We start from the raw sequence: 12,673 nt of genomic DNA, 5'->3' as shown, positions 1-12,673 counted from the left end.
TCAAACATTGGAAGAGGCAGTCATGGAGAATACATAGAGAATGTTATTGTTTAATATTTTCCAGGGTTGTTCACATAATCTTTTTGACCTTCTTTCTTCTTTCTTTTTCAGAAAGAAAAGATAAAATAAAGGAGAAAAAATATTTATTGCACATTTATCCGGATTTATCAGTGTTCTCTGGCTGAGGAAACCCTTGATGGGCCAGATTTCAATGAAGCAGTGTTTTTGTCCTATAGGCTTATAGCTGCGTAACATTTGTTGGAGTACAGTATGATACTCTAACATTACAGAAATCATACCCTTGGGTCATCTCTTGGCAGCTGCAGTTTAATCTTCAATTGAAAGATGTGTGCATATATTATCATAGCAATGAGACCAGTGTTTTTAACAAAAGAATAAAAACCCACCAAAGATCATTAAATGATGTAAAATTTCGATTTACTATGTGTATGCTTTATCTCAAGGTGAATTCTGGGGCAGGCATTCATTTGCATTAATTAGCATTTTTAAAAGATTTAAGGACATTGGCTTTTCATCATAAACAGACAAAGTCGATAAATCAAAATGAGAGCCAGCCTCTCAACTAATTAGTTTTTCTGTCTGCTCACAAGTGAGCTGTTGAAATGAGTGCGCAGAAGTCTCAAAATTTTGTGAAGCTCTGTGGCTAATAGTTTTAGCATTTTTAAGTTCCACCTCAGAAACGTGGACTGATAGCAGGATCTCCTCCACTCATCTCACAGCAGAACGTAGCATTTACAATACATACCTGTCTCCATAACATTTAGATTGTACACCGGTCCGGTCCCTTGAGATTAAAGGTTAAGGTAATTTTCTTTACAAAGCACATTTTCAGCAACAAGGCAGTTCAAAGTGCTTACAAATACTGCCTGGTAAAATAATGGTTAAAAACAGTTCAGTAATCTTATTTCACTCAATTGTTCATCAAGGGTCTGATTTTGATAGCAATAGTAAAAATAGATTTAATTTCATTATTATGACAAATGTGAGTAATGTACATGTTTAGCCTGAGAAAGACTAAGTTATTGTGTGTCAACTAGACTTGAATATTTTTGTTACTGAAATGAATGCTTCTGCAAAGCATTGTGCACAACTTTACTGTGCATGCGCAATGTGTAATCTGATTCTCTTGAACGGCTCTATGCAGGGCCGGCCCAAGCCTCCATGGTGCCCTAAGCGAAATATGGTTTTGGGGCCCACTAGTTCTGCTAACAATGTGGACTGGCTGCAGTCAGCAGTTCGACATTAGATCATTCACACACCTGCTATTCTTATTGCATCTCTGGCTGTGCTGTTTACATTATATACATGTCTAATAGGTTACATTTATTGACCAAATGATTTATCGACCAGTTGATTTCTGGGTGCCGATTCCCTTAATTTTGGGGGATCGTGATCGGCCGATACTTACATATGAAGCCCATCTTATCCCCTAATCTTATCTTCGTCAAAGTTTTATAAATCAGTCTCTGTCCTCTTCTGCTCTACAGTGAGAGGTGTGAATGATAGACCAGCTCACCAGGTCAGGTCTGCATGTTTACAGTTAACAATATTCACCCCACTGTTGCAACTACTGAGTTGCTAAATATAGCAAGAAAGTCACTGGACTTTCTTGCTATATTTAGTGACATTTCAGACAAAAGAAAATATCAGCCAAAATCAAAATCAGCAGGTCAGGCTTTTTAAAGATCAGTAATCAGGGATCGGACAGAAAACTGCAGTCGGTGCAGCCCTACACACATATTCATGACATTCTTTGATTAAATTACTTTCTCTTAAGTGTTACTCCAATAGCGAAAAGTGTTTTTTTATACCAGGTGAGTCTTTCTCCCCTGAGAATGCGGACCAGTACTGGTACTGGACTGATTCTGAGCCTTCAAATGATTCTAACAGAAATTTCACAACTTAGAAGTTGATGTAAAAGTAATGTTTGTTTTAGCCACAAAATTATTCTGCTAAGCAGCATACAACATATCCCCAACTACAGCATAGAGCAGCTCATCGATGTAGCCTGACGGAAAAACATTTTGCTAGATGTTAAACATTGAGAAAGAGCAATTTTTTTTCTTCTTTTCATCCATAAAATATTGATTTCTACATACATTATCAAATAGTAAAACCAATCACTTTATATGGAAATTGTGTGTTTTTGATATTATAATGACATAGAAATCATTACTAAAAAAAAAAAAAAAAAACCTCCACTGAGGGGGCCCCTTGGCAGCCCTTGGCCCCTAAGCGGCTGCATAGTTTGCTTATGCCTTGGGCCATCCCTGGCTCTATACCATGAACGACAGGACTCAAGTCTGTTAGTGAGAGCTGTTCTTTGTTTTTATGACTTTGCTTGCTTTTAATTCTCTTCACATGTAATTTTTTCCACCAAAAATTCCCCCTTGTAATGTATTTTTATGATCTTAATTTTATTTTCTTGTATCTTTATCTTCAAATTATTATTCCTAAAGAAACATAATAATTTTGGGAAAGTTTATTTGGGGCAGGATGCCTTTTTCATAAGATTCATTGAAGGCTTCAGATAGAGGGGGCAGTAATTTATCTGGAAATTTCTTGTAAAGTTCAATTGGTAGACCATCGGGGCTAGGAGCTTTACCAGATTTCATGTGGGTTGCAGCCATATTAAGTTTTTGAATACTCAGCTTTTCATCCAAATTGTTGTTACTCTTTTCTGACAGGGTTGTGAATTTAAGTTGGTCCAGAAACTGCTTCTGTTTATTTGTGCTGTCTGGAATGCTGGGATGTATGTAAGTTTTCATAATATTTTGGAAAAGCATCATTTATGCTTTTTGGATCCACCAGATTCTCACCATTATTTAATTTTATTAAATTTATGACCCGATTTGTCTGTAATTTTTTAAGCCTCCAAGCTAAGAGTTTGGAGGCTTATGACTGTTTTAAGCCTCCTGATCGTAATATGACTGTTTTAAAATCAGTAGATTAATTGCTATTTTGTTGGTAGTGAGCTCATGATATTCTGATTTTAGTAAAAGAAGTCTACTATTTTTGTCAGTGTCATTACAGTGATACATCTGCTCTTGGAATTCTTTGATTTGTTTTTCAATATTTTTTAATTTATTTAAATTTGATTTATGCCTAGTATAACTCATTATTTTCCCCCATAACTCATTATGGGAAGCCTTTAAATGCTTCCCATTTTATTGATGCACTGGTTTGGTTTGTATTAAAATTGAAATACTCAGTTATTTAGTTGTAGTTATTTAATTCATTTAAGGCAGTCGGTTTCCTAGATTCTACTAAGTAAGCTGTACTGTTTAAGTTGGACTAACCTGATATATTTTATATGTATATATAGCTAAGTTATCAACAGGATATTTTACTTGCTATTGCTAATTTCAATCAACTTCACTAAACTGTTAAATTAACTTCACACAATTAAGTTCATACAAGATCTTAAGTACACTGAACAAGTATATATTATGTAAAGAAAACGTAAGACTAATAGTGATGCTTATATTTTTCAAGGCAATCAGTTTCCAAGCATTTTTAAATAAGCTCAATTTGTCAAATTTCAGAGTGTATGGATCATGAACTGTAGTAGCATGTTCCACCACATCTAGCAGATCAAACTGGCTTTGGAGGAAAACAGCAACTGCCACACCTCTTGCAACTTAAGAAGCAGAAGGACTTTCCTAAGAAGTTAGTGCGTATTGTTGTACCCAAGCCAAGAAGCTCCACAATTACTGTCTGCTGCTCAGGACAATGAGTGGCTGCAGACTACACCACTACAACCTGCAGTTTTAGTTCAGTGATGTGCAACAGACATGTTAATAAATTTTATCTAACAGGTGCATGATTTTGCTGCAGTAGAGCAAGTCAAAAACAAAACCACAACAGTTTCTTACTTCATCTTGGCACAGTGTCAACCTTACAGTCTTAGAGCTAGGAGGAAGGTGAGCCATTTCTTGGCTCTCTAAGGTAATAAAAAAGCTTCAGTTACACGCACTTTGACATGTCAATCGATGCTAATCCTATGAGCATTTTTTGTTTGCTGTTTTTAAGACTTGTAAAGAATATTGCTTTCAATGTTATGGCAGTGTATGTCAAGTGGCAGGAGAAAAAGTTTGGGAACCACTGTGTTAAGTAGACAGGAAATGTAAAAATACTACTGGGTAATTACATGTTACGGGAAAACATCGCCAGTGAAACGCTGTTTAAACCCACAACTAGTCTTAAAAAAAAACAAATCAAAAAATATAATTAAAATGAATATCAATTATTTGCACTTCTGTTTAATCCAAATTAAGTCAGCAGCTCCATGAGGCCTCCCCAGGGCTTCAGGAGCCCCATAAATGCTAATATTTTATCACAGATCACAGATACATAAATGTAACATTTGTTTCTTGAGATTATCAATGCTGCTAAATTTGATTTAATGGTTTCAGTATACATAAATTAAAAGATTTAACATTTATATGTAAGAGTTTAAGGATCTTGCATGTTTACATTGTAAAAGTTCAAAGAACAATATTCATTTTGTTACCATAGTAACAATCTGATGCTGTGAGTTTAATCTTTGAGTTTGAGCTCTGTTTGTTCACAAATACAAATTACTAAACTGCAAATATAATTATTGCTTTTTAGGTTGGCCATTTAAACTACTCCTCTCCCAGATTTCACTAAATCTACAAAGCTATTAGAGGTGCTGATGTTTTTAGCAACAAAAGAGGCCCCTAAGTCAAATTCTGCTCAAGGTCTCATATAGCCTTTGACCGGCCCTGCATGATGAGGTAATCTGCTGCACTACGCAGAGATGCGCAACAAACTGGAGATTTAATTAAATGCCACTAATGTGACTTTAGTAGCTCTTCCATTTCGTGTCTGTTGAGTTTTTAATAAGGGCCACAGAAACTGTTGCTCGAGTTTAAGGGACCACTTTCTCGGATCTTTGCGCAGCTGTGCACATTAACTCTGTCTGACTAAATGGACAAAGCATTCGATATGGTTTGATGCATCGTGTAACCGGAAAAATAATATAAAAATAATAATAAAATAATATAAAACCAGCATGAAGCGCGACTACGAGGCGAGCGCGAAAGCTCCTCACCGGGCTGAACCTGCATGATGAGGTTAGCGCTGGTTCGTTAACCACTAAAGCTCCGGCCAACCGGAAACACATACATAAACTTAATCAGCGCAGAAAGAGCCGGGTGCTGGGCGGTGTGTTGAGATGGAAAAGCCGCACAAAATTATTTGTCTACAAATATAAATCATTCTCACTGCTCGCTCAACGCACCTCTGACGCGCAGAAGCGCCAGCGGTGTGATTGGTCGGGCTTTAAACGCATAAAGAAGATATCTTCTATAAACATATATTTTAGGACTAAATCTGTTCCGACAGTGAAACGCTCAGAGCAACAGAGACTTGCAATCCGACTTAAAAAAAAGAAAAAAGTTTTTTTTTTCTTTTTCTTTTCTTTTTTCATAAAAACATAAACAAGAAAGGCTTAGCCTGGCGGTGGGGGTAGTAAAGCATGGTGGGCCACCAGGCCTATAATACACTGGGGGAAACCTTGATATCTGTTTGATAGTGCTGAAAGCTTGAACTGTCTCGCATTGGTGAACAACTCCAAAATGGTTTTGTTTTCTAAAATTATATAAAAGAACCAAATATTTATATTGTCATGTGCAATGTGAAGATCTTGTTTTGTTAATCAATGACATCTCATTTGTCTTTATCATATAATATACAGTATTTTTAGTATTGAAATCTTATAATCTCTTCAGGAAAAGTGTCTGAGTGGTACACGTGTTTTCCATAATGAAATGAAAGAACCTTGTTTGCTTGTGTTTTTACAGTATTGTGTGAGTGTGTGGCACTCTGTGCTTATCAGAGGCAGGGTAAGATTGAGGGCCATCACCCACACTCTGTTGCCATAGTGAAGCCAGATGGAGGGCAGTTTGAGTGACAGCTGATCCCAACATATACACTTTTCTTCTCTTTGTGCTTTTTAATGCCCCACTCACTGCACAGTCACCTCAGACACACTTTGGCTCAGACACTGACACTGTCATAGATCACTTGCCTGCATTTTACTTCAGCAGAATTGCTATGGTAGACTCTACAGGGTGGGTTTATCACTGAATGGTGGCTGGCTATAGGGGCATTTTCACAAAAAATGTTGATGCTGGCCCAGATCTAGTTGCCATAGGAAACTGGCTAAAAACCACTCAGTTGTGTGAGTGACTATGTCAGTCATTGAACCCTGTATTTTTTATGTTTTTGTTGTTTTTTTTTTTGCTTGTACATTCTCTGCTCATTACCCATTTAAAATTATATTTGAGATTAAAAAAATAATTTTAGTATTTGAAAGTGGAATAATTTATTAATTTACATTTAAATTAAGAAGTTACATTGAACTGATCTGTGGAAACTCCTCAGCAAAGACATGTTTTTCACTTTCAGTGACAACTGAAGGTTTGATAGGAAAAAGAACTATATTGATCTTATTTTTTCCTAATTGAATGTTCCATCATCATCATGATAGTCATCATCTTTAAAGTGGATTATTTTTTTTCTTTCTGAGTCACACATGACTTCTGTTAATCCTTCTGCTAAATTTTTATGCTCAGGTCGGACAGTTGGTGTTCAAGGGAATGAAGCGTCTGAACAGGATCCAGTCTCTAGTATTTGAGACAGCCTACAACACCAATGAAAACCTTTTGATCTGCGCTCCGACTGGTGCTGGGAAGACCAACATCGCCATGCTGACAGTCCTGCATGAGATCCGTCAGCACCTACAGCCTGGTGGCGTTATCAAAAAGGATGAATTTAAGGTCTGACCCTCATATTGCTCACTAAAACATCAGCAAGATATTGTTTTAGTTGGTGTTGCTGTGATTTAGGAGTTGACTAAACGAACTTATTCAGGTGTAAAATGTCACTACAGTAGGCAGGAATGGTGGGGTCAGAAATGAACTTTTAATTCCCTAAGTTTCAGAGGAAATTCAGACAAAGTGGAACTAACCACAAATTTTGGCTAATATCTTTATATCCAACTAATTTAATACAAACAATCCATTTCAACACAATGGTGAGCATTATGTATTACTTCAGCCCAGCTCAGTCTTATTACATTTAAATCTAATGAAGTTCAGCCCAAATACTATTTGATATAGGTGAGGTTTTGTTATTTTCTACAACATAGATTCTTAGTTCAGAAAGCTGCACAATAAATGAACAATTTCAATGTGAGTTGGGTCTGTAACAATAAAGTTAGTGACTATAAAACTTATGTTTTCACAGAAACCTCTAAAATATTCTACCATTGATATTTTTTATTCAAACACATCCAACAGTTTTGTTCTTCATCTTTAGATCTTACACTCTTATTACATAGTCACTTTTCATACATCAACCATTAAACTTTCCTCATGCAAGCAGCTGTTTTAGTATTTCTCCATGAACTGTGAATTGTACCGGTTGCCAGGGAACAAATGATCCTACTTCTCTTTGCTCAATTATCACCACAGTGTCCTTCCAACTTCTACCTCCATTTTCTACCTTGCTCACCTTAGCACTCCTACATATATCCTATTTATTTCCACACTTCTCTCTCTCCCTTCCTCTCTCTGCAGATAGTATATGTGGCTCCAATGAAGGCCTTGGCAGCTGAGATGACTAATTATTTCAGTAAGCGATTGGAACCCCTGGGCATCATTGTTAAAGAACTCACTGGAGACATGCAGTTAACCAAAGGAGAGATCCTTCGAACACAGGTAAATACACTGTCATTGACCCACATAGGTTCAGACCATCTGTTTGACTTTTTCCTTGGCTGTTATTTAAACAAACCACTACACAGAATAACCAGAAAGAAAAGCCTGCTTCATGAAAGCATGGGCAGCTGAAGTTGCTCTGAAAGCTTGGACACTTTAACACTATATGACTTATCAGGTCTAGGATGAATTTATGATTGCTTCTTCGGTAAAAATGTAAAAATATTAAAAAGTCATCTTAAAATTGTAAAATGTCAGTGACAATGTTTGAACTATGCATTAATTACAAACACATTTCTTATTTCATTCACATAGTTGATTTTTTTAGAAGTCAAATGCTAGTTAAATGCAGATATGTTTATCTTAAGCTTAGCTCTGTGTTGCGCTAACTGGATATCTGGTGGTGTGACCCCTTTACAGGATGTGATGTAATGAACAATATCCAGTCTGCTACCAACTTAAGCAAGCTGTTTGTTTTTCTTCATTATGGCCATTTGCCTCAGTATGCTGTGATAAATGCAAAACGTCACATAGCGACTGTAAGGACACTCAGTGGGGACCCAGAAATTCAACCACACACACAGGAGTACGCAAAGAAAAAAAACAAGTTTAATTTATTTTCAGATACTAGTTGCTGCTCAGGAAGAGGTTGTCAAACACACACTAAGGAGAGAGGGGAGAAGGCTGGTGATGCACAGCTAAAGGAGGGGCATCTTTGAAATCATCAACTTATCTGACCTGTAGAACAGTGGATGGGTGGAGCAGGGGAACTGAGGGTTTGACGACAGGGAGATGCAGGAAACCAGTTAGAACAGGCTTCTGTGGAAGCAATGAAGATCTCCACAAGGAGATCCAAAACACAATACCCAGGGACTTTGTTGATAATCAGGCAGAGGTAATACACAGGAGGACAGAGAGAGCAAACTTAGCTTGAGAGGCAGGTAATACTCGGTGGTCGTGAGGCAGAGCTTGAGTCAGGGTCCAGAAATCCAGAACAGAAGGGATCGGTGAAGGGCTTGGCAGGAGGGGTAAATCCGTGGACAGAAAGGGGTCATAGAAACACTGAAGGCTTGGAAGGAAACGCTGGATCTCTACTGGCTCGTGGCTGTTGCCAATCTGGCAAGGAGGAAGCAACTGAGAGGTGTTTAAGTAGGGCGAGGCCCAGGTGGAACAGGTAAGCAATCAGGTGTGGCAGGTGAGCTGAACGAGTGCTTAACACAGCATGGACAGGACATGAATCATAACAAGCGGCTGAGTACTCTAATTACCCAGTGAACACATACAGTAAGTCTGTTGTCATTCTCAAAACATAAAAATCTTCAATAATAATGGACAAAGGAAGTGCAAAGAACAGATGGCTTCCCACTCCATCTTCTGTCACACAAAAGTCCTAAAAGTGGTAAGAATATAAAAAAGAAAACCATTAACTATGATAATAAAAATATAGAGGGATTATTTATTTGTAAACACAGCTTATGAATTTGTTAAAATAATGAATTCTTTGTGAAGATGCCTTTAGTAAAATAAATTTCTGTTTATTCAGCCTGGAATATTGTTGAGGTGGATGGGCAGTTGTGCATATCTGCCTATTCAAAGGAGTTTAAATGATTGCACAGCGTAGACACAACATCTATAAGCCTTATGAGACTTCTAAATTCAAAAGAAAGGGGTCTTGGTTTGGTGTCTGTGAATGAAATGGGACCAATTCCAGCTAATCTGGAGGAGTTTTAAAGTTACCTTTTTATAAAGACATTTGAAAAGATTTCTCAAAGAGAATGATTAATCAGACAGACTGAAGCGCTATGGCACACCACTATCTTTTCATTCACTTTGTTTCTGTGATCTCACCATTTTACATGTTGGTTTCAGCATATTTCTAGAAAATGATTAAGTCTAAAATCTCTGTCCACATATCTGAGCAAGTTTGTCAAGATGCCCTAATCTTCTAACTTTTTATGCTCTTGTGTTTTTTGAAGTTCCCTACATTTCATATATTTTCATCTATTTTCATCTGTCTTGCCCTTTTGGTGTTCATTTTAGAATGTGATGTCTGCTACATGTTTAACCACTTACACAGTTTAAAAAGGTGATAAAGCTGCAAAAACTGCAACAATATGTTTCATTTGAGAATGGATAACTAAATATATTACTTAGGGCAATTATTGACAAATTTAGAAGTTTAAAACAAAATGACGAAGTCAGGGTGTCACCAAATTATCAAGAAAGTGTTCTTGGCAGAGCTTCAAGGCAACATGTGTAGGACTGTGGTTCCTACACAGTGGCTGGAGCAACCATGCCTTTGACAGGCAGGCAGAAACGCCTGCCTGTCAAAGGCAAAGGCATGTCAATGTGTTGACATGGTAAAATCTATCACGTTTCAATATTTACTTTATGCTGCTTTGCTAAATTTGTACCCTTCTTTTGTATTACAACCTTCATTTTAGTCCTGAAAAACACCTGAAACTGAAAAATGCAGTGATTGGATGGTTTTACAGAATATTATTGCTTATTTGAAACAAAGAATGTGAAAATGGTGAAAATAACTACAAAATACCTAAAAAAAAGAAAAAAAAAGAAAAAGGAACAATGCAATAAAATGTTGTCATTCAGATATACAATATTGTTTACTCTCTGCAATCTGTTGTGTGGACAGATCTGCTTCCACACATGAGAATTTGTAATACCAGAGATGACAAAAACAAACATCCATTTTCTTCATTAAACAATAATCAGTAGTTTAATTCCCATCCAGTGCAAATGAACTAGTGAGGCATATCTCTGCGCCCACAGTAAGATCTGATTAAAATTCAAGTTTACATCTGGTCTGCACACTATGGCAGATATCATCATGGAAGTAAAAACGTACTTCATAGACAGAATCCCAGAAGTGGACTAGATTTCTCCCTGAGATTCTGAAAGCTCTGTTATAGTTGACATACCTGTGAAGTATCACATGGAAACCCAGACAACACCTGTGAAGAGGTAGACTGAGGTGGTAGGTTCAGTTTTTTTAAAAAAGGGTACTGGAGCACTCCCTGTGAAAGCGTAATCTAAGGCTTTCAATTTTGACTCAGTACTGTGACTTTTGTCCTGGCTGTTGAACAGTGGACTAGATCTTTATCTTGCAGAATTGCTGAGGGGGCTATGGGAATTTCATTGTCCAATCTACATGTGTTATTTGAATTTCAATGAGAACTGCAACCCCACTTTGGGGTCCAGGTACTTATCTTCACATTGCTTAATAATCTTTATATCAGTATATGAATGCATGCACAGCTGAGACTGCTATTCTGATCAGCTTCATGAAGGATAATAGAGCCATGTATTATCCTTCCTCCTCTTCAATATTTCACATCATCCACTGAACAGAAGAAAAGAGCAGTTTGGAGTGCTGTGATATTTTCTCACATTTGTTTAATTGTAAGTGTATTCTCATGGGGATCACACACACAATTCCACAGACCTCATTTAGAAGGGCTCTTATCATGAACGAGCGATTAGTTAACATGCTGCATTCCAGTAACCATTTTTCTCTAACCTCCCCACTCCATCTTTATCCCACATACATTTTCCTCCCACTTTTTCCACTTGCCACGGCTGCTCTAGTTACCATGGAAACAGAAAGGATGCTGGCATATGGATGCTATTATGGATGTGACATCCTGGGATTTCCAAAACCCCTCTTCCTTCCATGCCCTTAGAGTAGTCTTTCTCAAACTTTGATCCCTGGACCATTGGTGGTCCGCGGGCCCCCTCTAGTGGTCCGCGAGGTACTGCATGTAAACGATTGTTTAATTGCTAAGAGTGCGACGCTACGGTTAGCTTACCAAAGCATTGTCTTAAAAGTAATCATAGCTGCTGAGACGGTTGATGTGTCGTTCACCAGCGATTGGATTCCTTTGAACGGTTAGCAGTAGGAGTCGATCCAGTTAGTCAGAACTGTTTTTTTTTGTTTGTTGTTTTATTACTTGGTAATGAATGATGCTCTGCTTATGCGTCTACAACTACTATTATTTTGAATTAAAATAATATAAATCAATATATAATAAATTACTATAAATAAATACAATTGGTGGAAATTGGTGGATTATTTTTTATATTTGATGGTGCATAAAATATTTTTTTGTTTCTGGTAAAGGAGCTCAAGTCTATTTTTCTTGTGCTTTTAAATCACAAATAGACCTAAATGTTATTAATGCACACAACACTTGGTAGTAAAGAACAACTTTTTTTTTCCATGGGTTTGTGTAACAGTTGTAGAATGGATTACGACAGGAACCAGGATTTGCATTGATTTATTCCTGTTTAGAACAAAAACATATTCAGCAGCAGCTCCTGGCTCTGGCTCTCCCACACACACCTCTCCACAGCGCAGCTTGGCGCGAACTGACAGGAATGGGTTAAAATCATCTAAAGTTCACAAATAATAATAAAATAAAATCTGCATTCATACAAAACAATTAAAATAAAACTGAAACAGAAATAATCTGCCCAAAGGTTACAATTTTACACAGTAATAATAAAATATCTGGTTGTTAAATGCATGTATTTTGTATAACATTTTGAAATAATTCACATACCTGTTTAGAACAAAAACATATTCAGCAGCAGCTCCTGGCTCTGGCTCTCCCACACACACCTTTACCATCCAAAAGAACAAAAATAAAATAACCATGTTGGCACGGTAAACTGAATAAATGCAAAAAACGTGGGAATTAAATACCCAGAACAGTGCTGTGCTAAACATCAAAAAGTTAACCAACTATTTACAACTTATGAGTTGAACAGCATACTTTTTCTTTTTACATTTTTAATATTTTAATGTACAGCAGAAGACAACTCTGTGCCCTTACCTCTCCACAGCGCAGCTTGGCTCGAACTGAGGAGGGCAGCGGGAACACACA

At 37.1% G+C, this 12,673-nt stretch overlaps 1 protein-coding gene across 3 annotated transcripts in view; it reads left to right on the top strand.

Annotated features, from left to right (window-relative positions):
- Positions 1-12,673, top strand: part of ascc3 (activating signal cointegrator 1 complex subunit 3) — a 337,899-nt gene that overhangs the window by 104,752 nt on the left and 220,474 nt on the right. For all 3 annotated transcript variants that reach the window (XM_088013868.1, XM_088013867.1, XM_088013869.1), the window contains 2 exons: positions 6,624-6,827; positions 7,629-7,769. In XM_088013868.1, coding sequence (XP_087869994.1) covers positions 6,624-6,827; positions 7,629-7,769 — 345 coding nt within the window. The remainder of the gene's footprint in view (positions 1-6,623; positions 6,828-7,628; positions 7,770-12,673) is intronic.

The sequence above is a fragment of the Poecilia mexicana genome, unplaced genomic scaffold (genome assembly GCF_051168715.1).
Source record: "Poecilia mexicana isolate PSO_F unplaced genomic scaffold, ASM5116871v1 scaffold_16, whole genome shotgun sequence".
Taxonomy (NCBI): domain Eukaryota; kingdom Metazoa; phylum Chordata; class Actinopteri; order Cyprinodontiformes; family Poeciliidae; genus Poecilia; species Poecilia mexicana.
The sequence above is the reverse complement of the archived record's forward strand: the minus strand, read 5'-3'. Positions and strand labels throughout refer to the sequence as shown.